The sequence below is a fragment of the Idiotropiscis lumnitzeri genome, chromosome 4, assembly GCF_059441095.1.
Source record: "Idiotropiscis lumnitzeri isolate Australia: NSW breed Sydney's pygmy pipehorse chromosome 4, RoL_Ilum_1.0, whole genome shotgun sequence".
Classification (NCBI taxonomy): Eukaryota; Metazoa; Chordata; class Actinopteri; order Syngnathiformes; family Syngnathidae; genus Idiotropiscis; species Idiotropiscis lumnitzeri.
Genome location: NC_142394.1, coordinates 24,376,766 through 24,401,665, shown reverse-complemented (window position 1 = coordinate 24,401,665; position 24,900 = coordinate 24,376,766). Strand labels below are relative to the sequence as shown.

The following is a 24,900-nucleotide window of genomic DNA, read 5'->3' as shown; positions in this document are numbered from 1 at the left end:
AAGCTTCACGAACCAATTGTAGTTTTTTTCATACTCCGCTAGATGGCGCTGTTGGTTTAAATAAAGGGGTTTGTGAAATGACAAGTCTGTGGCCTTTCAGTCCAATGTTGATCAAAGAGTGCCATCGAGAGGAGTAAAAAAAAAAAAAAAACTAAAGTGGTTAATGGAGCAAATTTCAAGCTTCATTTTCCCATCACGACTTGCTTGCACATTTTGCATTGAACTAGATCATTAGCACATCTGCCTCACAGTCCTGAGGCTCTGAATTTGAACTCCCGGTGCTCCGACTTCCTTGTGCATTACAAAACCACGTAGACTCTTAAAACGTTCAAACAGAAAAGACCAGACAAATGTATATAAAAATATTATTTCCTTTCTCTTCGTCTTTATTTGCATATTTGGTATGGGAGTAATCCAAAAGTAATTACATGTTACATTACACTACGTAGATTATGTTACCAACTACAATTTGTAACAGGTAACTTGTAACCGTATTGGAATAGATTTTGAAAGTAACCCTCCGAACTCTGGTCGTGGAGGACTAATAATAGTTTGGGGCTGCTTTGCTTCCTCTGGGCCTGGATGCACTGGAAAAAGCAAAAGGTTTGAGACATTTTGCAGAAGAATTTGAGCGCATCAGGCTGCCAATTGAAGCTTGAGAGCAGACGGTTGAGGCAATCGGAGCCGCCCATGAACATGTCGACTGTTTCGACTTGGAGGAAGATCCCACCATGTTTGAGGAGAAATTTATGCACAAATGCAAGCCACTGCGAAGGCCTTTTTATTTTTCTGTTCCTGTTCTTGTGGTGGAGCACTTGAGTGAGTGGCGGTCGGAGCGTTTGCATTTGAAGGAGTGTCTGCCAAGTGACTTCCTGTTCATGTGTGCAGGCGAGAGAAGTGCACGCGTATCATCACATAACACGTGTATGAATGCCGATGCACACGAGTGCGGCAGTCCTGTTCAAAGTGGTCCACGAGTTAGAACATGTTGACTGCTTCCAGAGTGATCTATGTGTGTATGCCTTGGCGTAGGTGTGCGTGTGCGTATCAGTGTATGTGTTTGTGCCGACGTCGTACGCATGGACTGCTTGTATTTCAAGTTTTACTTCCTGCCCCCAAATTGTTCTTTTCAGTTGAGGGGGAGGGGGGATGAGTGTGGTTCAATCAGCATCTGCCAGTCTTCCGACAACCAACCAGACAATCACGCCACAGAAAGCTCCACCCCGCTGTCGCACACGCCACTGTCCAGACGCCCGTCCAGTCGTTCGGCGTCCACCTTGAGGTCCTCCAGTTGAGCGCACACCATGCCGTCACCGCCATCGTCACCGCCTGTAGGTGGTGACAGGAAATCCCATTTCACGGTTAAAAAGAGGTGAAAAACTGGGTGAGGGCGGTCGCCATGGAGACACAAAAAGCAAGTAGGCTTTCGCTCACCCGGTGTTGGTGTTGCGCAGTCACGCTTGTCGTCCTGGTAACACAGCGCCTCCTCCAGGATGCTCAGCGCGCTGCATGAGCCAACGGATCTGAGAGCGGCTCCAAGGTCTCGCACGGTGCCGCCAGACACCTGAGACACATGCGTAAACATTGAGACTTTGATGTGTACTTAGCATGTATTAAACGTGTAATACACTCGTATATTTTTGCAGAACAATTGCCAGCCCATGAATAGCGAAAGTTTAGCTTTTGCATAAATCACTGCAGTCATCTTTTGTTTGCAAATGTTCATGTGATGCCGCGTTACCTCGTACGAATCGACGAGCGTCTTGACGGGGTCCGAGCTGAGTCTGAAGGCAGCCTTGAGGATTCCCAAACCGAGAGCGTCGGCTAGCTTTTCCCAGCATGCTTCGCTCGCCATGGCGCCGCACAGCGTCGTCTTCACCGAGGTGCCGAGGCTCTGAAGGTCGCCTGGGCCACACACATGAAAAAAAAAAAAAAAAAAAATGACATCACGTGTCTTCAGCTTTCGTCTTTTGGCTTTTATTTCCTCGGTTGTGGCCACTAAGGAGCCTTTTGAGTTGACACTTTTCCGTCAGTTGGTTCCGTAAATCGAGATTCTTTTACATATGTCTTATGGAGAATGGGGAGCCAGGCAGTCGGCGTAGTTGGTGAGTGTAATAACACAACCGCCAGTTACTAAACTAACAAGCGATGTTCGCACTTTCCGTCCCCCTCAAACTAAAGCATGCGAGATGAGCAAGGCGACTCTTCATTCAATTGATGAGAAGCCGCAGTGTTTTAATGCAAACTGTTAATGAAATGCAAAGATGTTAAGTCATAAGCAAGAATAATCTTACTTTTCCGACACGTTAGCATGTGTGACGTTACTGGCTGACGATCGGTAAGCTATAATTGAAAAAAGAAAATGAAAAAGACTTTTTCTTATCACGTTTCCACAAACTCACCCTGAGGCGGGAGAGCCACACGAGAACATTCGGGGCGGTACTCCCGACCGCTGAGAAGCTCCAACACCTGACAACACACAACGCATGTCGAATGACATCATCATCTTGCCTCTTCCATCTGATGACATCATCTCTACCTCTCCAGTATTCATATCTGGTGTTTCAGCTCAAATTTGTAAACTTTGAATGGCAAGTTTCTTCTGAAATGGATGTCAATTAAAAATTATTTTGGGATATCATTGACATTGCACTTGCTTGGGAATTTCCGAATGCTCATATAATTTGCAACAAGATGATTATGAATAAAAGTGAATATTGTATTTTATGGACTTTGCGGCGTACCTGCTCAGAGGCGGCTATGTTGATTGGGCTGGTCCCGGGAACGTAGCCCTCGTCATCGTCGTTTTCATCATCATCGCCGTCTTCATCCTCGTAGAACAGGGGCTCCAGGTTTTCCTTGTGAGGGTCTGCGCCTGAAAAGGCCAACACGTCATTCACACACACATGAGCAGACCCAGCTGGATGGTCAGCATGCGTACCCGCCGCCATGAGTAGCGCCGTGAGCTTGACGGAACCCCGCCCGGCGGCCACGTGCAGGGGTGTGGAGCCGTCAAAGGTGCAACAGTCCACCGTGGCGTTGCCCTGGCGACCACAAGGGGGGTGATGACGTCGTCAGAAGGCGTGTGTTACGATGACATCATCGGAAGGCGACGACATGATGGTCGCGCCGTTACCTCGAGCAGCAGGCAGCCGGCGAGCGACACGTTGTCGGCCTCGGTAGCAAAGTGCAAGGCGGTTTTTCCGCTGCCCCGCTCCTGAGCCTCCACGTCGGCCCCGCCCTCCAAGAGCTCCCGCAGAGACCGCAGCTGATTGGATGTCACAGACAAGTGGATGGCGCACAAGCCTGCCGGCAAGAGCCAATCAAAACACTGGACGAACAGCGTGTGTGCTCGTATAGGTTTAAAAAACAAGGTATGTGCGTATTTTGCTGAAAATCTGTGTCTTTGCCTATCTAGAAAATTTTTAATAATAGTAACAGTAGAAGTGGTTCCCCATCACTCACTTTTTTCAACAGCCACAGTTCTAACATAGCCCACACCCGACCACAAATTTTAAATCACATTGCGAACCATTTTTTTTTTTTTTGTACATGTGACAGACCACTAAAATAGTGGGCGGGCCGCAGTTTGGACACCCCTGCCATAAGTGATTAAAAGCGCACAAACCAACAACGCCAAGGGCAACGACATGGCAAAAAAAGGTGAAAGTAGGGGTTTGTTTGTGCGGAAATGTGAGTGTGTGTTCTTTACATGACTATGTGTGCGCATACGTACCGGCGGTGTTGCAGGCGTCGACGCTTCGTCTGACGGATTGATGACGTAACAGCAAGCGCACCATGTCACCCCCCTGCCGCGCCGCCAGGTGCAGCGGCGTGTCGCCGTGGCGGTCGCCCAGGGCGGGGTCTGCCCCGGCTGCCAGCAGCGCCTGTGCCGCCGCCGACTGCTGCGTCGTCACCGCCAGGTGCAGAGGGGTCTGGTAAAAGTGGGAGGGGGCGGGGCCCACGCATACATGATGACCTCGTAGGTAGGCGATGGAACGTAACATGGCATGTTTAATGCAACGCTGCCAACTAGTCTATTTTTTTTTGTCTACATGTGCCGTGACATTGACTGGCGGCCAAGGTTATTATTAAACATGTTTATTTACATTATTACACAATTATTACAAAAATGCTTTAAAAAATTATAATTATAGCAAAAATATCCTTTGTTTTTGTCTGTCAATTTCACACATGACAGGACTCAATAGCTTTCATTCTTTGAGGACCAGGTTTGCTAAACAATGACTTAATTTGTCAAGCATCCCCTAAAGCATCCTAAAACTAAAAGAAAGCCTTTAAAAAATTTTTTTTTTTAAATAAAAAAAAAACACAAAAATCAAAAGCTAACAAATGAGCTCTAAAAAATCAATTAAAATTAATTAAACAAAAAAAAAAAAAGTCCACCCATCATCCATTTTCTTTGTGTGATGAAAGCCCAGACTTCCCTTTCGCCAATGCATTGTCTACATGTGCGCTGACTTTCACTGGCTGGCAGTCCAATGGTTGTCTACGTGATATTAACTGGCGACCAGACTAGTCTATATGTGCAGTGACGTGGTCTCGCCTGGTAGAGACGGTTCCTCATGTCGAGAAGTCGGTCTCCCGGCGGCAGTGCTGCAAGCACCCGCGTCAGATTGTCCAGCGCCCCCTGCTGGCCGTGGAGGACGGCCAGGTGGAGTCCCCTGAAACACACGCAGCGACCACCGCTCTATGTTACGACTTAAACTTGTGGGCAGGGACGCTCGCCAACATCAAGGCGCACTCACGTGTCTCCGTCGTCGTTCTGCGCCGCCATCAGGGGATGCTGCAGGGCCAGCAAGTACGCCGCGTCGCCAGTGGCGGCATACAGAAAGACGGCCGACATGTGCCGGTCGGTCACCTCGTTGTCATCTTGCGGCGCTTCCTGTTGTTGCGGCGGGCACGTCACAGTGCGGGCTGCCGAGTCATCATCGGGATCGGGGTCATCGTCGGGAGGCGAGTCGCCGAGAGAATTTTCTAAAAGAACAACAAAATAGACACAGATTTCATTTTTCCACAATATGGAACGGAGTCAACAAAATGAGTTTTCCTCAGACTTCTCGAGAGGCCCTGCTGAGATTTCTCACCATGTTTGACTCCGCCTCCCTCAAGACTTGTCGCATAGCCGGTGGGACAAGCTCCGCCTCCGGCTCCTCTTCCATAGTTAAAGGCGGACAAACCCTGGAAGTAACCTGCTGGCGCAAAAGCGTTGGTCATCACCTAGCAAAACTCGCCTCTTTAAGACCTGGCTGCGTCGCATACGAGAGGGGCTTGAAAGTTTTACCTCCTCCGGCAGAACCTGGCCCTCCTCCTGTTCCCGGACCTCCTGGGCCTCCTCGATACAAACCGCCGCCGCCGCCTCCTCCGCCGAGGCCGCTGAAGTCCTGGAAGTTGGGCAACGTCTTCTGACGCTTCCTCTGCACCTCCTCTTTGTCTACAAAAGCACAAATGACTGAGTTTCATACATTAGGATCTCATGGCCTCAATGTGCTTTTTATGACATCTTTGTTTGGCGGAGTCGCAGTGGAGGGAAAGGACATACCGATAATCTGCGGGTGGTACGTAAAGGGCTTGGGCTCGCTGGTCTCGCTGTCCGACTTCCTCTTGAGCTGCACCATGACCGCCGTGGGCTTCTGCAGGTTCTGGTCGCGATACTTGGGCGTCTTGAATACGATGGCGAACTGGGGAGGCGCCGTATGTAAACGCAGTTATTTTTAATTATGTTTCATTTTTAATTTGTTTTGACAAATTTTAAGGTTAGTTTGTTACTTTCAATTAATTGTTATATATTAAAAATGCTTAGTTTCAGTTTACATGAGTTTTAGTATTAGTTTTAGGTTTATTTTAATTAATAGAGTCTATGTCAAGTGGAAGATAATAAAAAAGTTTATTAAGTATTGTGTAATAAAGTAAACAATTCTCAATGAATACTTTACCGTCCTTATTCTGTAATGTATTTAAATACTGAAATAAAATGAACCCTAAATGCTTTTTGCTATAATTATTATTTTACCTTTAGCGATATAGGATGTGTTCGTTAGTTTTCATTTTATTTAATGTTGTTAGTTTTATCAATTCTAATACTCTTTGGTTTTTACAACGGGCTACGTGCGAGGGCGCTTACTTGTCTGTGCACATCCGTGGGGGAGAAATCTCCCAGAGCTTCCCAGGTGAGACCCGAGTCGTCTTCCTCAAAGAAGCGGACTTGGATGTCGTCTGCCGTACGCGCAAGCACACGTTAGTCACGTGACACTCGGGAAAAGCTCAGTGTGCAGTTTTTGGGTGCGTGCAACCTTTCTGGACTTTGTCACACAGGAGGTAGACTTCTTCTCCGCCGCTCACACAGCCCGCTGTCCGGTCCATCCGCACGATCTTCAGGTTGGACGCGTTTGGAGCCTCTGAGGACAAAACAATGACATTTTTAATTAAATTTAAAAACAAATTCGGTTTTAGAGCTTGGAAAACAAAAATTACATTTTTTTTTTCTTGATGGAACTTCTTTCTTGTATGTAACAAACTTGAAATAACTTTTATTTTAGGGGGGGTAACAGTTTTGCCAATCAATAACTTCATTTGAGTAATCTAATTTTGAAGTATGAAGCAAGCACTTTCCAAAACAATAAAAATGGAACAATATGACAAGTGAGTTGAGTGTAGGGCTGAAGTTATTGTTTATTTCGGTGTTTTCGGTTTTTGTGTGTCAATGTGTGCGTATGTTTGTGTGTGTGTACTGACTGCTGTCGTAGATGGGGTGCGAGAGGACGGGATGCAGCGGCCTGGTGAAGCCGCCGTCGCTGTCCGGGAGGAAGGCGGTGAACATGAGGCGCACCACGCTCAGGTCCATCTCTTTGGCCTGCGCGCATGCCGCGCCGCCGATCGCGCCGCGCTGCTGCTCTGCACACGCCACAACACAAGAATATGCTCGTTTACGCCGCCTCCGTTCTGTGCGAGAGGACACCTGAGAGGCTGCAGAAGCCAAAAGTGTGGAAGGGGAACGAAGCACTGGCTTGTCCAGACCAAAGATAAAATCAAGGAGTAGTAGGAGAAGAAGTTCTTCAATTGTGTCTGCATGACTGGAAAGTTTTATACTGCCCCCCGGTGGCCAAGGTGGGCACACCAGAAGGAACAGAACAATGAATGAAATTGCAGCATGAAATCATGATGCACAAATGATTTAAAGCTTTACATTCTATTGAATTGTTTTGTTATTCTAAATTTATTCTCAGCTGATGTCATAATTGTGTAATGATTGCGCTCACTCAATCCACTTTCAAACTGTAACTCAGCATCCCGCATTCACAATCGTGAACAAAGTTACACTCAAGAGATGTTGTTGAGAAGAGAAACGGCCGTGTCCCGGCTTTCCACAATCGGTTTTGAGAGCTGGAAATTTTGGGGGCTGAGTTTGTACCACCCAATGCTGTGTTAGCAGCTTTCATGCAGCAAGACACACACGCACACACGTGGACGAATGGACGAACCGGAGAGCTGTCGAGGCACACGGGCGTCGGCGTGCGGAGTGTCGACGTCCGGGTGGATGAAGACCCCGAAGTTGTAGCCCATGCGGACGGCCTCGCACATGCGCTCCTCCAACGTCTTGGCCACGTTCTTCTTCGTCACGTGCTGAATGCCCAAGTTGGGGAAGCTGAACACACAAAACAAACGTATCAATGTGTGTGTGCGTTTCCGTACGAATATACGCACGCGCATATGTGAGATATTTGAGCGTGTACACTCGTGCATTTCGTATCTGGGTATGCGACGGCTGTTCTTACGTGATGTTGTCGTCTTTGGGGGGCACGTCAAGGATGCAGACTCCCTTGTCGCACTGCTTGCCCACCAGACTGTGCGCATGCAGTCGGGGAAGAGGCGTCAGCGCCGTCACCAGCTGCACCACCACGCGGGCCGGACCCTGGTAGTTACAGATCTATGCAAAGCACACACACAAAAACAAAAATGTCACTTGCTCGTCGCCAACCAGGAGAAAGGATGATCCAGACGAAAAAAATAGCCATCAAATACATCTTGAGATACAAGTGATCCAAATTGGTACTAAAAACATACAGCAGCGCTCCTCAAATAGTGGGGCGGGCCTCCCTGGGCGGACGCGGTGGGATTCTGAGGGGGGGGGGAGCATGATGCTGGGAAACATGCTTTTTTTCCCCGCCTTACTAGAACACGATACTACAAGTGTAATTACACATCCACACCTGTAGTTGGCAGTGGCGCTCTAATTGCCCATTGCTCGCAGCGAATATAAACTCTATGGTGTAGGTTTGTTTTGCCGTAAAAAAAAAAAAAAAAAACAGACAACATGAAGGAATTTTTAACCGGGATGAAATGAAAAGTGGAAAAAAACGAAGAAAGTGAGTCAAAAGAAAGTCACCCGAAAGCAAAAATGCGCAAATATGACGAAGCATAAACAAATGCGATAATTCACAGTTAGGGCGGAGAGTGGTGAAATGGTTGCGCAATTTTTTTTTTTCTTGCTAGGGGGGGAGGGACGTAACAGAAATTGTTGAAGCAATGAAAAATACATTTATAGTAGCGTTAAGCAAGAAGGCTGAAAAGCGAAGCCACAAGCTTGTTTAAACTACACAAGATGTCATTTTCTATTTTGGAGTAAAGTTACCTTGACGGCAGGATATGTCTTCTTGTTCTTCTCGCTGGAGGCTCCCGGCAGGCCGCCGTGAGACGGTCCCTCGCAGCCGTAACGGAAGCGGAAGCCTCGCTGTCGAAACACAAACGCGGAACGTTAGCGCGCCGTCACGTGACTACATCACGCTTGGAAGCGTGCATCGCAAATAAACGCACTCAGTCGGTCATCTTTTCTCATCGTCAAATTAACACTTAACTTATTTCTTAAAAGCACATGCCATATATGTACACTTTATTTACATATTATGTACATTTTTGGTGTTGTCCAGTTGGCGTGTGCTGGGCACGCACCTGTTTTGGCTGCTCCAAGATGTGCAGGAAAGGGCCGTCCCCTGGAAAACAAAAAAAAAACGATTTAATCAATCACTGTATTAAAATAATTGTTAGTTGCAGCCTTGAAATATTAATCATGATATCATACGATACAATACAACTTTATTATATAGCGCATGACAATAAATACTTGGTGGCAACATGTCGGATTTCATTTGTTGCAAATTTGGCGGTCCTGGACGCAACCTTGCAATCAAGCAGGTGGAGGATGTAGTGGAAGTTTCCGGAGAAGAGGAAGTGGCGGTATCCATGGAAACAGTCAACTTGACTTCAATTAGTGAAGGTGACCGTTGCCGTGGCTGCGTGGGCTTCGTTGAAATTAGTTTCCACCGGCAACTTTTTCGCAAAGAATTCTCGTTGTGCCGTCAACATCCAGCGTGCGTCACGTTAGCGCCAAATTGTGAGGGCGGCCTGGCGTGAAGAGCGACAAACAGGAAGTGAAAACGGAGGGACGCCGCCCGCTGCTGCCGCGTCATGAAACTCTTCTTTCACTTTTCCCGCCACCGCAGAGTATCGGTTGAGATTCAGATTTGGAGGGTTTTTTTTTCTTTTCTTACAAACTTTCTCTGTGTTTACAAAACGAAAACAGGATTTCATCTTCACGTTGAGGGCTTACGCACTTCGAAAATGATCAACTCAGAACAAGTTGAAATGCCTTACAAGCTTGTGTGAGGGTTAAAACTGTTTTTTTTTTTTTTTTTGGACATACTGTATTTTTCGGACTATTAAAAAAAAAAGTTGTTTGAGAATATTAGCCACATTTTGGGGGGGGGACAAAAGCTGATACCTAGAAGAGATGAGTTTGGGCGGGGAATTATCTTCAAAACTTCCACTCCTAACTATGAAAGTATAAAGTACAAAATTAGAAATGTAAACCAGCTTACCTTAACTAAAATCGTGAGTCGCATTGTATGCAAAGGCCCGTTCCTGAGCCATTTGCTGCTACGAATAAAAAAATCCTTGTTGTGGCACACGCCGAAATTATTTGCCGACAGCAAAAATAAATAAATAAATAAATAAACAAAGAAACGGAAGACAGAGAAGTAGTCGTAGCCATGCCACCGAACGTGCGACGTATGCAAAGCAAAATAACTGAGCAACATTCAACCTTTGGCCGCAATGCGACTTGCGACTAAGTTAAGTTAAGCCATTTGAAACGCAAAAGAAACACATTCTCCGTAGTGAGTCGCTGCCGTCAAAACAATTAGGTAACGGAGAATTGGAGTGCCAGACCGAGCTCTAATTTTAACATATATAAGTTGCACCTAGAACTAGCCAAACCTCAACCATATTACGCCTTCCAATAGACATCTAAGCCGGCCAATGACGCGGTTGCGAGAGTCCCCATGTGGTCGTGCACGGCAACACAGCCAACATTGTCACCAACAATGTCAGGTTAGCGGGTTCCGTTGGTGCTGCAGAAGATTTGACACTTGTCACCATCATGGTGAACAATAGGAGAATGTTTTGTTACTGTGTTTGCGTCAGTGTGGACACACTTTTCTTGATGGGAAACGTGAAAAAAATGATCAAACCTTCTCACGGCCACAACAACCTCAACCTATTCTCACACTTGGAAATGCGTCTCTCACTCGACGTCATTTCAAATGCAACTGGGCCAAAGACGAAATCATCAGAAGTCATCCAATCATGGCAACGCAAATAATGCAGTAGAAGAAATGTGATTCAACGTTAAAGGTCATCATGCAAAAATCATCTCAGAAGTTGCCTTGTGATGTTCTTTAAACATTTTTTGGGCCTCAATTCAAAGATCAAATCATCAGTTTGTGCTTGTTTATTTGTTTTTTTTTTGCATGTATTTGGACATGAAAACTCCTCTCTGCTGTTAGTTCATTTTTTTTTTCAGTCAAATAACATAATCGGCCTCGAGAAACTCCAGATGGGTTGGACCCTCATCTCTGTTCTGGTGGGTGTCATGTCAAACGTATGAGTGAGGGCTCCAACTTCATGTGTCGGGAAGAAGCGACGAGCTCACCTGTCCTGGTGGACGCCGGGTGCGACTGCAGTACAGGGAATTGTGGGATGTCCCACGAGGGATCCATCATCAGCGTGTCCAGAATCTGATGCCGCAAGCAAACATTTGAAATAAAAATGAAAAATGGTGGCACAAGACGTTGCAGAATTGGATGTGACGTGCACACACTCGCACGCACCTGACTGCTGACAGGAAGGAAGTGCTCGTCTCCCGCCATGGTACCTGAAAAGGGAGGGGGTAAAAAAGGCAATTGTTTATCGAGTTACTTGATTCTATTCAGTCTTAGAATGTTTGGGAGAAAGAAAAGAAAATCAAATGACTTTTACGGCTTTGCGCCAATGAGAATTTCATCCACCGATTAGAATAATAATGTGTGTAATGTGATAATGTGTGCACCATTCATCCATTATCTGAACAACTTCTCCCCACGAGAGTCGCGGGAATGTTGGAACCTATCCCAGCTGTCTTTGGGCAGCCAATTAAATTGGCCGTGCAATCAATTGGTTGGGCCCGAGTACAAACTAAACATAAGCGCGAAAAAAAATGCCAAGTGCAATACGCGCTAAACAAAGTACACATACAAGACAAGTACTAATTAAGTACAGTACAAAACTAGTATAAAATGAGATAAGTACAACTTTGAAATGGATATTGAGGAGATAAATCCATGCTGGGTACAATTTAAACTTAATAACGCATATTTTCAATACTTTAAAGTATAACCGAAATACTGTGATATTAATTATCTAAATATACGTTCTTTATGGTGATACAATATTTCGGCATGGACAAATAGCGACAGTGTATACAGGTTTTACTTTAATGTATCAAGTACTCATGAACGCTAACGATACCAGTCACGGATACTGAAAAAAAGTCCTCCTAGCAAGAGGTTGGCACTACATTTTGGCAGATTGAAACACAAATCATCATGTGAATGTTTGAGCACCTTGATGGTAGGAAAGCGCTTTTATAAGTGAAAGGCCATTTCGTATGTGTTAGAAAGAAGCTGAGCGAACAGATATTTTCTTAAATTATGCCCACTCCATGACTAATGGATGACATGGATGCCCCTTCAACATGTGCATTCACCATCTGTGCCATTTTTACATTGCGGCGTCAACGTAACTCAGAGCTCAAATCCGTGCCTCCGTCACCAAGTCTCCGAGCACTGAGCGAAAAGTCCGAACTGCTGACTCAACTTAGCACCAAATTAGAAGGAGTAGTAGTCGTAATAGGTACGGCAAGTGAATGGGAAATGGCAGAACATTCACTCACTGAATTATGTGTGAACGAGTTCTTACTATCAAACGTTGCAGCTGTAATGTACGAATGAGAATAGCAGTACAGCACGTTGACTCAATAAATCATTGGCGAAAGGGAAATTATATCACGTTCTCACGCCAACTCGTTTGTAAATGGGAAATGACAACAGTTGCTTACACCGAATTGTACCTGAATTGGAAATGACATTGCGTTCACTCACGGAATCGTTTGCGAACGCAAAATGTACTCACTGAATCTGTGAACACCAATAGCATAACAGTATGTTCAGTAAAATTCCTCGTCCATCTGCAGGTGCCGGTTTTTGGTCGTTCGCGATGACTGACCAAATACCCGTTACTGAGCTCAAATAAACTGGGAAAAAAAGAACGAATCACTTGAGGAAGTGGTCCATTCACTGACGTTCAATGAAAAGATTCGTTCCTTTTGAACGAATTGTTCAAGAACGACACAACACCCCTGAATACAATCCACGGCAAATTCAAGCTCAATTCAGCAAAACTTTCTTGAAAGACTTTAATTACGACGATACTAATACACCTATTACGAGTGAATTAAAGTATTATTGACGTGAAAAGGAATAATAGTTCTAAATCATCGTTTGCAGGTTCCAAACCACAGCTCTAACTTACTTTCCATACATTGTCATCTTTTACAAGTGTGCTTCATTCAAGCTTGAAATTCGAGCAAAACAACAACAAAAGACGATGACAAGGTGAATTGCCTTGAATGCGGACTTTTGCTGCCTTCCCCGAACCCTTGCAAACTTCTTCCCCGGCAGCAAGCGAGGGAGCAAACGCACAAATTACAGTCCCTTCCAGTCTCCCAGGGGACCCTTTCCCAACCCGCGCCCAATTCTTGTGCCATTGTCCAACATTCCCGGGTGGTCCGCCTCCACGCGTGAAAACCTTTCGTGGCTTTTGGGCGAGTTGGAGCGCAGCGGTCGACTTTCAAAGCAACTTGAACGAGGAAGTGAGCGCGCGACAAAAAGGGCGCTCGCTTTGCGAGGAGACTTTCGCCGACATTCGTCAATGTTCACCGAGTGGAAGTCGCACGCAAACGTGTGTCGTTACCTTGCTGGTGGAGCGGCGTCGTTTTACTCGCTTCTTCGCATTTGTTGTCAAATTGACTTGATTGACACGCGCGGCGCCGCCATTGCAGTCACAAGCGCCGTGACGTCATATCGCTCAACCGCAAGGAAACCAGAAGCGAAATAAAAAAGAAAATATTTGGACAAATGCTGGCCGAGACAAGCACACTGGTTTTATTTGTTCTTCATTCAAAAACAAAACAAAACACGAGAATAGTAATTCCCGGCATTAAAGGTCGACTTGCTTCCCGTCGGGAAATTCCCCGTGACGTGCTACAGAGATCTCCACAGCAGTAAGATATCTCACTCTGTCCAGCCACAACAAACTTAACTTAACATAACGTTGAGAATATCTACAGCAAAGCAATTTTAGGTTCATTGTCAAGCAATCTGGCAATTAATGTCTTCAAGGAATTTGATTTTAACTGATAAAAAAATTATTCAAAAAAAGTAAAAAGTCGAATTTGTATTTAAATACTGGACATGATTTCTAAATGACAGTTTTGAAAATGCACACATAGAAATGTTTCTTTTTATGGTTTGGTAGCTGAATTTACGATAATTTCTAATTTGAAATCTCTCGACGATAAAGCAACTATCAAAGTAATAATTTCATTTGTTCGTCAATTAGTTGTCAACTCAAGGATGAATTGATGCAGTTTTGAAAACAGTTACATTTATTACAATGACGTCCAAGAATAGCAAATGCATAAATGAGACAAACAAACACACATAAACGCAAACGAATGAGTGACGGATAAAAGAAACAAGCTCAGGGTTAAAAAGGATCCAAACTTGAAGGCTCACCAAAAAGGCCGAAGTGAGCCAAGCATACTCACATGACATGAGATGATGTCCCACTTTGCCAACGTCATCTTGTCACACGTGTTGATGAAAAGGGGCATATGTTGATTTATTTTCCTTCTTTACACTTTCCCTTAAGGCCTCGACTTCAAACCAGTTTTCATTTTGCCCTTCAGAGTGAGCGCTTGTCCTATCTATTGAAGATCTTCACTGGGGAATCTTCTGCCCCCTGTTGGTCAACCACGGCAGCACCACAACTTCCACATTTTTTTAAACAACCTGCGATCGGTTTGCAAGCAAGAATAAGCTTTTAAATTCGTGTTTCGAACCTGGCTTTAGGTTTCAAGTCAATGTTTCAAAAGGTTTTATTCCTGGGCTAGGATTATAAATGAGGTTTAGGGTTGCAAATCAAGGTAATCCTGAGCAAGCGTTTTAAACTAAGTTTACAGATTCAAGCAATAATTTACGTTTTAGTTCGCATTTTAAGTCAGTGTTAAGATTTCAAAGTAGGGTTTAAAGCCAGGATTTGGGTTTTAAGCCTGGGCCAGGGATTTAAGGGTCAGGAATTCAAGTCAGGGTTAAGGTTATCTGATCCCAGTCACAACAAACGTGATGGCTAAATTAATCTTGTTTGTGTTTCTAGAAAGAAAGCTAAGACAACTTTTACTTTTAGCGCCCCCACATGGACAACAACATTAACACACACACACAGGCAGATTATTATTTTTTTTTACTACTTTAGCCAACATTCCACAATGTTGAGGCAACAAGACAAAGAAAACTTGACGTCATTGGCACACCAGGATGTCATCCGTGGTTTGGAGTGAGTGGCTCTCTGTTGACAAATGTTCATGACAATCCGCGTCGGTCAGACGGTGCTCACAAGTTGTCGAAAGCCCATGCAGGCATTGCTTCCATAATCGGCTACTAGTATTGTCTCATTGTCCTCATTAGTGAAGGAATTCAACAACTAGTAGAACGTCCTGCTAATAAGTGGTTTTGTTTCCACTACAAGCGCCTCATGGGGATGAATCAAGTATTGTGCTGCACTTGTAACACTAGTTGTAGCACAGATGTCTGGTGCACAGTTTTGTCTCACTTGTAAGATGTAGTTGTGCAAATAGTATTCATAAATGTTATACTGTAGTGGGAACAAAAAGTACACGTAAGACATTTTCTACAAGTGTGCTGTCTTATGAGTGAGGGCAAAGTGTGTACTAGTGCATGGAAGGGCAGATGAATAATGCGGAGTCCAAAATAATTCATCATACTAGCGTGGAGGTGATTTTCCATTCCAAGGAACATATATGGCAGGGGGCGGGGCTTAATCACCACAACCAGGACGGACAGACAGACAGACATCGGTATACTGTAGTCTTCATCACGTTATGAAAGCACACGAAATACAAAATGTCAGCAACACAGCGGCGGACATTCCTCTTTAGCGTTGACGTCTCAACATGTTTGTACACTTATTGGACAACTCCTAGTTGCAAACGAGGCATGACCGCCTCATCGGCCTGCCGATTTAATCCGGCGATATTAGCTCTTTTAGAATTGGCTTTTTTGTTTTTTACACATTAACACAATAGAACAAAAGACAAAGATAATGATAATCAACCCCTCGGGAAAAAAGGCCAATTTTCTCGAATGTTAAGGGACAAAAAATAAGTTAATTTAATTTATTCAATTAATCGGCTGATTAATCAGTTATCAGAATTGTATTCCTTCAAACATCAGAATTGCCCTAAAGAAACAAAATTCCACATCGGTAGGGCCCGAATAAAATATGCCATTTGCTGAGGTCACCTGGTAGCTAGCAAAAGGAAAAGTATTCAAATGACACTTGCAAACACGCCACCACTTTCCCTGTCGCCACTCGGCTGACACGCTAAGCGACATGCAAATAAAACAGAAGTAAACAAGACGACCATTTCAAGTAGGGGGGGGCTCACAAATCCAACGTGATGTAACACTCATCTTAGTTCTCAGAGGATGAGTGAGTGATGGCACTTTTCAAGTATGTAAACGCGCTAAAGCCTTAAATCCACACATTCGGGTACCCCGAAATGGCAATGGAGCCGCTGATTTTTGCAGTAAATAGAATGTTATGATTAAAAAAAATAAAATAAAAAATCACTTTTTATATTTTAGAAAAAAAGTTGCAAAAGTACGAGAAAAGTCGTCTTTTAAAAAAAAATAAATAAATAAAAAAAGGAATCTGACAGGAATGTATTTTTTCCTTAAAAAAAGTCATAATGTGGCGAGAAAGAAAATTGTAACGTTCCGATGACATTTGTTTTTCTTATATGAAATGCTGTAATGTTATGAGAATAAAGTTGCATTTTGTTTAGAAAACAAAGTACATTTTTACAAGAACAGATTTTGTCGCGACCCAAAAAAAAAAAAAAAAAAAAAATATATATATATATATATATATATATATATATATATACACACATTCTAATCTTTACAACAACAAATGCAAGTCCTACTTTTCCAAAATAATGTGTTGACAATATGATACTAAAGTTCAACTTAACGATGGAACACTTTCACATTTTATCAAATGAATTGGGAAATACAATTTTATGTACCTTTGAGGACATGCCTTTTTTTTTCAATACTGTATTCTTGAAAAATGTTGTTTGTTCTTGAAAAAATATTTATGTCATGATTGGTCCCAATCATATTAGAGCTTTCTATTCCTACCGGTTTTATTAACGGGCGGGTCGGTCCCCTTATGCAATGGGAATAGCTAAAATATGCGTGTAGTTGACACTCATATTTGGATCGGAAGTGGGGGAGTTAATAACAAAAAAAAAAAAAAAACAATACAAAAAATAACCCACCAAATTTCTTAAATAATCAGGAATATACCGCCAGTTAGTGTTTTCCATAATAAAAGTTGGCTCCTAAAAAAAAAAAAGTCAATCTAAATTAAAAAAAAAAAAAAAAAATATAATAATAATCACGAGACAGGGGAATCCATGTGTGCAGAATGGCAAATATGCGGTGTCTATTGTGGACACATTTTTAAAATGACACAAAATAACTTATTTGACCTGATTTTGTCCGGGTACCCCAGTCTGAGGAACACTGCTCGTCGACATTTTCAAGTAAACGTTTACAAAATAAAAACAAGTTATCTTGTCTTACGTCATTTCCAACTTGTCACATGATTAACATTTTAAAATTGTTAAATAATCAGCATGATATCAGCAGAGCTACATTAGAGTGGACCAATCACGTCATCATGACAACATCCAAATGTCTGAGTGGTCAGTCACCATGGCAACCGCTCCTTCACTTCAAAGCTTGCGGTCAACGTTTCCAGCGTTTCCATAGCGACGTCGTCATTGTGGGGTTTTTTTTGTGGTTTTTTTTTTACCTGCACCGCATTAGCATCATAATTTGACATCACATCTGAACGCCATCCCAGGAGGAGGTACTTTCCGAGCGCCCACTGCCCGCCGACTTCCTGTGTTTGTGCTTGGACTTCTTCAGCATGCGCACCTGCGGACCAGCCATGACACCCCCCTGGTCACTTCATTAGGTACACCAAAGATCACCAAACTATACTACTTTGCTAAATATTGTGACTCCTATGGTTTTCCGATTATTATGATATATCTGTAATTAATTAAATATCCCCCTAACACAAAAATCTCATTTGTGATTTTAGTCATTTTATCCTTTTTTCCTTAAAGAAACAGAATAAATATTAAAATTTCAACGACAGAAGCCACAAAATTAAAACAGAAAAATGAAATTGCCCACCCCAGTAAATATCGCTGGCGTCAGGCTGAAACCTCCTATGTCCAAATTTGGTCAAAATGTTATTGGCCAGTCCCCAAATGGACGTTTTATTTTTGACAAGTGCTTGACCAATCGGAAGTGTTGAAAATGCTTGCTCTCATTGACGATTCTGGCGACGTGAGGTTTGCGCCTGGCGCAAAAGGCATCTCTGCCGTGTTTGTGCTGTGTTGTTGTGTTTGTCGACCTTCGGTCCAGCGGCGGAGATGATGATGTGTCCTGGAGGTTGCAGCCACGGTTCTCCATCCACCTGCACAGGGAAAGCCTTCCTGAGGGTCACGCGCATGTAAGTCCCCTGGGCGATCCGAATGCCGGAGCGCAGGCCGCTCTGCACCTGACCCTGTGGTAAGCACGTAATGTCCCATTAAAACACTGGCACCACCAAAAAACTATTACAACTACGACTAAAATCATTATTACTCGCTGCTCGAGTGTCTAATAAAGGTATTTTGTTCATTAAAATTCACTTGTGAGTATCTTTTAATGTAAATTATGTCATATAAATTAATGAGAAACTGTTGGTGGGGCGACTTTTGTCCCATGCAGCTTTCGCACTGCTTGTGGGTCACTCGTTATAAAATGCAGCTGCTTTGGGCCCCAAGGAAAGGAGATATTTGCTGCAAACGATTTTCCTTCATTTAAAAAAATGACAAAGTAAATCAGAAACATGTCTGGCATGGAGTGTTTGAAATGCCACAACTATGGCATCCAATAGCCTATTTTATCACACCAAACATGTGTTTTTTTCTTGCCCAGGACTTATATCCTCGGACTCACTGTGTCTCATCTGAGCAATTCATCCTCAATCTTGACAATATTTTTAAGAGAATGGGATTTCAACTATGATAGTTGTTTTTTTTTATAGATAATGGTGACCAGCAGCTCTTCTCAATACAACCGCTGGTTGCTATGGGAACCTGGCGGCGCTGTCCCAACACAACGTGCTAAAGATTGTAAAGCCCTCAAATTGACTGGCACACCGTCACTATTTTCAGTTTAGTTTAATACAAAATAAATTGCAACATGGGGATGAAATATAAACAGAATTAGTAAAAGTCAAGAGGCCAGTAGCATCTTGTATCTATATACGCACAGGAATAACATCCAAGATTGAAAACGGTCAAAATGACAGCTCTCGTATTGCTAGCGTTCAGCCTCAGCAGCAAGTAGCACGTCCGCTCACCATGTGAACCACGCCTGTGACTCCCACCACCTCGAGCAGGCCGTCGTCCATGCTCGGCTTGGCGTAGCGGCCGTCAGCCTCGGAACCCCACAGGTCAGCGCCGGAGCCCCAACTACGAGGATGCAAGGCGCAGGGATGGTGAGGTCAGGGGGTCGGCATGGGCCGAGCTCGTCCTCACCTGGGAATGTTGAGGAAGATGAGGCCCTCGATGTTGGGCAGCGCAATGTGGCGCCCGTCCACATGCAGCTGCAGTTCCCTGTGCAGACTGCGGGTGGCGCTGATCTTCTGCAGGCCCACTTTGACGTAGACGCCCTTGTTGTGGAACCTGGCAGCCAACAGCATCGAATCAAAACACGCGGCAACGGAGGGAAAACTCCGCAGTGGGAATTACGTTTTTTGTTTGATGAGATGTTTACTTCATTTCATCAATGTCGACTATTCAATTTACAGTAAACAAATATATAACATTTGATTAATAAACAAAGTAGTCTTCTAAAGTTCCATCTTAGATGAGAATTATGAACAATTCAACAGATAGTGTCACAAACATGCAGAGATTTCTTAAGCGAATCAGATTTATTTTTATATTTTTTATTAAAAATCATCCATCCATAATCAATTCAGCCTAAAAAGATTACCTGAACAAGAGAAATGAATGCCATTTTTTTTTTTATAAAAAGAAATAATACAATTTATCAAATGTTTATTTATTGGGGGAACCCAGTTTTGATCCGAAAGTTTTTTTTTTTTTTTATAAACATGCTTCTAGACATTTAAACAAAGTTATGTGTTAAAGTTTGTATTATTTAACATGTTGATTATCGGCCTCACTGACTACTAATAATTGGTATCTGCCCTGAAAAAAAAAACACTGGTCTAATCAAAAAAAAAAAGAAAAAAGAAATTCACAAATACCAGCGCAACAATTAACTGATTAATCAGTCATTGATAATCAAAATAATTGACAACTAACTGCTTAATGTTTTTTTTTTAACTTGAAATTGTCCAAGTCCTCGGAATTTCACGCTTTCAACAGTAAATATTCTCCAATTTCTGCCATCGTCCATGAAACATGACGGATTATCTTTTTTGCAAAAACTGTTTTGACTTTGGACAGCAATCACCACTACATTTGCCAAATTTCTGACTGATGGTACGGACCAACCCAGCAACTGAAGCATCATCCATTTATGTTTGTGCATTTTCTACACTGTCCATTTGAAATTACGAATAAAGTGATGGAATTTTTATTTCTTCTTTTTTTTTTTTTTTTTAAATCAGTTATGTTACTGATTGTGGCGTGGCGTGATGACGGGAAATGACATGACATCACACATGGCGTACCGGCTAGTGAACTTGTCCGGGTCGCCTTCGCGGGCCTGGTGGAAGTCCAGGCTGAGCTCTGCGTCGATGCCCACACCGAAGTAGTTGTTCATGTGGACAATCTGGAACAATGATGGACGTTAGCTCACGCCGGAATTAATTTTCTCCCTTCTGGTAATTTTGCTCTTCGATACGGGCGGACGCACCTTGGGAGCATCCAGGAAGCCGTCGGCGCCGTTCTCGGCAAGATCCTGCGCGTCCAGCAGGATGGTCCATCGGTCCATCAGAACCTCTTCCGCCTCGTCCACGTAGGCCAGGACGTGAGACGGGTCTTCGCCGCTGTAGCCCGCCCCCCAGCGCAGGACACGGGACAGGTCGTTACCTTTGGGAGGAATGGTCGTATTTGGACGCTTAACGTCTACGTGGGCCACGCACAAGCGCTCTGGCTGTCAGTCACGCACACACACGGACACGTGTATGCATGCAAAGACAAACTCTCACTCTCTGACACACACACACACACGCGCGCTTCCACCCACAGACAGAGAGGGCGCCTGACCTGTTCCAAGCGGCACGATGCCAACGGGTGGCTCCCGGCAGGCCAGCTGGTGCCGCAGCGCCTCCAACATGCCCAGTACCCAGCCCACCGTGCCGTCGCCCCCGCACACCAACACACGGAAGCTGGGAATGTCTCGGAAGGTGTGGAGGCTGCGCACACGCACAGAGACACGCAAAAATCCTTGCAACTTGCTTCCTGTCTCAAATATGACGGCGATCTCAATGGTACGAAAAAGTCACCCTGGCAGCGGTCCTCCATTGGAGAGGTCAAAGACTTGGTGTGGGTTGAGAATCTTGCGGAAGGCGTAGAGAAGGTCTTTGCCCTTCAAGCCGCCGCTCTTTGTGTTGACAAACACCAGCAGGGGACGCACGTCCACGCCCAACAGGCTGAGCTGCAATGGCACATCAACAGAAGCAGCATTCATTTTTATATTATTTTTAAGAAGCGAATATTCCCCAGATTACTGCACAATATGATAATAATAACAGTCCTAAATATATTAGTTATCATCCTCATTGACTACTAATAATTGGTATTGCAATGACCCTGGAAGAAAAATAAAGATCTATGTCCAATCATCAACAATGACTACAACTCCAGGTGCAACAATCAACTGATCAACGAAACGATTTGCATCTCTAACTTCAATGTTGACACAGAACACTTGACGAACACGTCTTAGGTGTTGTGTTGTTGCTGTTCGAATTTTGGCCACCAGATGTCGCCCTATGGCCGCTATGTTAGGTACATAAGCTACAGCCGGAAATTAAAGAACCAGGACACAGGTGAGGGAGTTTGAATAGTTCCGGGTAAATAAAAAGACCGGATTGAAAAAAGAAAATGCCAAGACGACAACATGACCTGCAGTATGAATGTATTTTTTAATTAAATTAAAAAAATAATAAACAAATGAAACGGACATATTGATCATGTAAGCATCTTACTGTTCCCCCAGCATACCTGGATGTCCGGGATGACGAGCGACGTTAACGACTTGCCGTTGACGCTCACGTCTTTGGCCAACATGAACACGCGCTCAGCTTCGGAGAAACACGACAACTGCAACGCCACCACGCCTGAACACACGCACGCGTGCCACATATAAGGGTGCTATCAATTGTGGCCTGGTCGCCATGGCGACCAACTCACCTTGGTTGGCGTACACATGGCTGATGACTGCTAGGTGACCTGTAGGCAAGACAAAGAAAAAGTTATGTTGTCATGAGGACGCGGGCGTGTGCATGCGCACGCGTGTGTGTGCTCACTCTTGACGGTCAACTGTTCCTGCATGAGCTGCCAGTACTCCTCTTTGGACAGCAACGGGGGTAGCCCTCCAATCAGCAGGTTCACCTCCACCGCTTGGCTCCGCCTCTCCGCCACATAGAAGCGAGTCTGGTTCATCTGCCGCAAAGACGTCTGGGAATTGCATACACACGCAGTAAATGACAAAACAGCCTCCAATCCACATCTCCTTCACCGGGCGGAGACAATAAATCTATGCTAATGCTAATGCTAACTGTCATTGACATCTTTACTGCAATGACTGACAGCTTAAATCGACACATTTACTGCACTCATTGCTTACTCAGCATTTAACAAACATTCTACTTGAACTATTTTCTTGACATCGACAGCAACATGGCTGATATGATTAACACCGAATTTCAAAGTATTTACGCCACGACCAGCAGAAGACAAGCCATGCTAACGCTAATGCTAATGTTATCTGTCGGTGACACCAATAATAATCACTGACCTTCCTGATGTCGCGCAGTTTGGCGAGAATGTTCTGCTGCGGCGTCAGCGTTTGCTTCTGCACTGAGGACACACAGAGGTCGTGACCTTTAGTGTGCTTTGTACTTGGAGATGAACGAGAGGTCACTGACCTTGTTTGCTGCTCATGAGCACTTCCTGCAGGACAAATTGTGCCACATCGTCTTTCTGTAAGGAAGAGCAGAACCTTGGTATTATCATGTGACCTCACCCTTCCCGTGGAAGGTTCCGTGCCGAAGGTGCGTACGTGACGCTCCAGCTGCTTGAGGGCATCAGCAAGGACGGATGCCGCAGTGCTGTCCTCAGACACGGACACACAGACGTGATCTGAACTGGAGCTGAAAAGCACCCACGCCATTATTGACTTCCTGTTAGCGGAGGGCGGCGAGCGCTCGTCGTCTTGAAAAAGGAAAAAAAAAAAAAAAGCAGCCTGACCTGGTGGTGCCCCCGTACACTTTGATGACCTCGGCACGGCCAGCTTTGGCCCTCAGCATCCAGGCGTCGCCGCCGTCCTTCAGCGAGCCGCTGTTCCGGTTCAGGACGTCGTCGCTGTGGAGACGCTCAAGTCCCCCCACCTCCTGCAGCTGGAAATGCTGCGGGTCGTCTGGCAGGTAGAAGGCCCGCAACGCCGCCTCCTGTGCCGTTACGTAGAGTATTTGCGGAGATGATTATCGTTTGTTGATCTTGTTGTTTACCGTCATGCGGTGCCTCCTACCAGAACTTCCTGATTCCTGGTGGCTCTGGCGAAGGAGACGAGACGGAAGTGACCGCGCCTTAGGGCGTCGTCGCCATCATAAACCTTAAGAATCTGTTTGCCTGCACCACAGAAAGCACGTCAATTAGCTCAGTTGTTTTTTTCCAGGTCAGCGTTAACCGGCAAGTGCAGCCGGGCGACAACCGACCGTGCTCGGGCGTCGCCGGTTGGCCGTCTTTCGACGCCACGGCGGGCGCCTCCGCGTCATCCCGGTCATCTGCGGGAGAACAATATGATCAATATCCTGAGAATGTAAGGCATGAGTGTCAAACATATGGCCTGCGGGCCAGCTGCGGCCCACCACCCTATTTTATGTGGTCCAAACTGTTCTGTCATGATTATATATTTCTAGATTTTTTTTTTTTTTACATTACTGACTAAGATTGCGGCTGACAAAATTGCAATGTGATTTATGTAACGCGTTTTTAAATAGTGAGTCTGAAAGTCAGGTGCAAATGCATTCAATTACTCGAAGGCCTAATCCACAGTTGTCAAACTGAAGGAAATATTGTCCGCTTATATTCAGCCAAATGCTTCAAAATTCATTGGACGGTGCTCCACAATGCCGATGGACAATAACCCAACGCTTTTTCCAAAAGCAACCAAAGAGTTGTCACAGGCAAAGAAGTGGAATGGTATGCAATGGCCAAGTCAATCACCTGACCTAAATCTGACTGAACATGCATTTTACTTGCTGAAGACAAAACAGAAAGGAAAATACCCAAAGAACACAAACGCGATCTTATTTTCTGGGGAGCAAACATCATGGTTCGCTAAAGATTTTGAAAAATCAAAACATCAAGCGGCATTTAAACAGCCTCACTCCCTGGTTGCCTCCATTTCTTAAAAAGAAGACCAACAATTGAGGTTGCACTTTCCTAAAACGGAAAAAAAAATTAAGCCCGGGTAGTTTCATTTCAAAGGTCTAATTCTGTTCTCATGCGCCGTTAAATTCCTCGCAATTTGGAAACAAGTTGGGCAGCAACGACGACAGCCAAGGAGGAAGTACGGCGTACCCAGTTCGTGGCCGCCGCCCTCCGTGATGCGGAAGCAGTGCTGCTTGCTGAAGTTTCTGGATTGGAGGCGCACGCAGGCGGGATGCAGCATCATGCGGCGAAGACGGCCCAGGGTGCACTCCGGCGCCACTCTGAGATAGCACGCCGCGTGACACTGCGAGGGCGAAAAACAAGAGGCGATGCGGATGGATGGCGGCGAACGCGACTCACAACAGGCAAAATTACATTCTTATGGAAAGATAAGGTGCATTTTAGGACAAAAGTCAACATTTTGATAACTTGACATGAAA

General features: G+C 44.6%; 2 protein-coding genes across 2 annotated transcripts in view; both read right to left on the bottom strand.

The window, feature by feature from the left end:
• Nucleotides 1-357: 357 nt before the first annotated feature.
• nfkb1 (nuclear factor of kappa light polypeptide gene enhancer in B-cells 1) lies at nt 358-14,446 on the bottom strand. Its single transcript, XM_088292456.1, has 23 exons — nt 14,222-14,446; nt 11,187-11,230; nt 11,009-11,093; nt 8,971-9,011; nt 8,654-8,752; nt 7,797-7,948; nt 7,503-7,666; nt 6,757-6,915; nt 6,315-6,419; nt 6,146-6,237; nt 5,564-5,702; nt 5,306-5,455; nt 5,109-5,216; nt 4,770-4,998; nt 4,568-4,685; nt 3,737-3,935; nt 3,137-3,306; nt 2,942-3,044; nt 2,745-2,875; nt 2,403-2,469; nt 1,742-1,905; nt 1,435-1,564; nt 358-1,329 (listed from the first exon to the last, which is right to left on the bottom strand). The coding sequence occupies exons 1-23, from the start codon at nt 14,226-14,228 to the stop codon at nt 1,202-1,204; spliced, it is 2,784 nt and encodes a 927-aa protein (XP_088148582.1). The 5' UTR covers nt 14,229-14,446; the 3' UTR covers nt 358-1,201.
• A 455-nt stretch (nt 14,447-14,901) lies between these two features.
• dgkq (diacylglycerol kinase theta) overlaps nt 14,902-24,900 on the bottom strand; it is a 16,204-nt gene continuing 6,205 nt past the window's right edge. Inside the window, exons 6-23 of the mRNA XM_088292453.1 lie at nt 24,611-24,764; nt 23,743-23,811; nt 23,556-23,656; nt 23,276-23,475; nt 23,088-23,178; nt 22,954-23,008; nt 22,824-22,885; nt 22,333-22,483; nt 22,217-22,255; nt 22,028-22,143; nt 21,307-21,458; nt 21,068-21,216; nt 20,715-20,890; nt 20,530-20,630; nt 19,364-19,510; nt 19,186-19,297; nt 18,190-18,342; nt 14,902-17,702 (exon numbers count right to left, since the gene is read on the bottom strand). Of these exons, the coding sequence (XP_088148579.1) occupies nt 17,607-17,702; nt 18,190-18,342; nt 19,186-19,297; nt 19,364-19,510; nt 20,530-20,630; nt 20,715-20,890; nt 21,068-21,216; nt 21,307-21,458; nt 22,028-22,143; nt 22,217-22,255; nt 22,333-22,483; nt 22,824-22,885; nt 22,954-23,008; nt 23,088-23,178; nt 23,276-23,475; nt 23,556-23,656; nt 23,743-23,811; nt 24,611-24,764 (2,124 nt within the window). The 3' untranslated portion in view covers nt 14,902-17,606. The remainder of the gene's footprint in view (nt 17,703-18,189; nt 18,343-19,185; nt 19,298-19,363; nt 19,511-20,529; nt 20,631-20,714; nt 20,891-21,067; nt 21,217-21,306; nt 21,459-22,027; nt 22,144-22,216; nt 22,256-22,332; nt 22,484-22,823; nt 22,886-22,953; nt 23,009-23,087; nt 23,179-23,275; nt 23,476-23,555; nt 23,657-23,742; nt 23,812-24,610; nt 24,765-24,900) is intronic.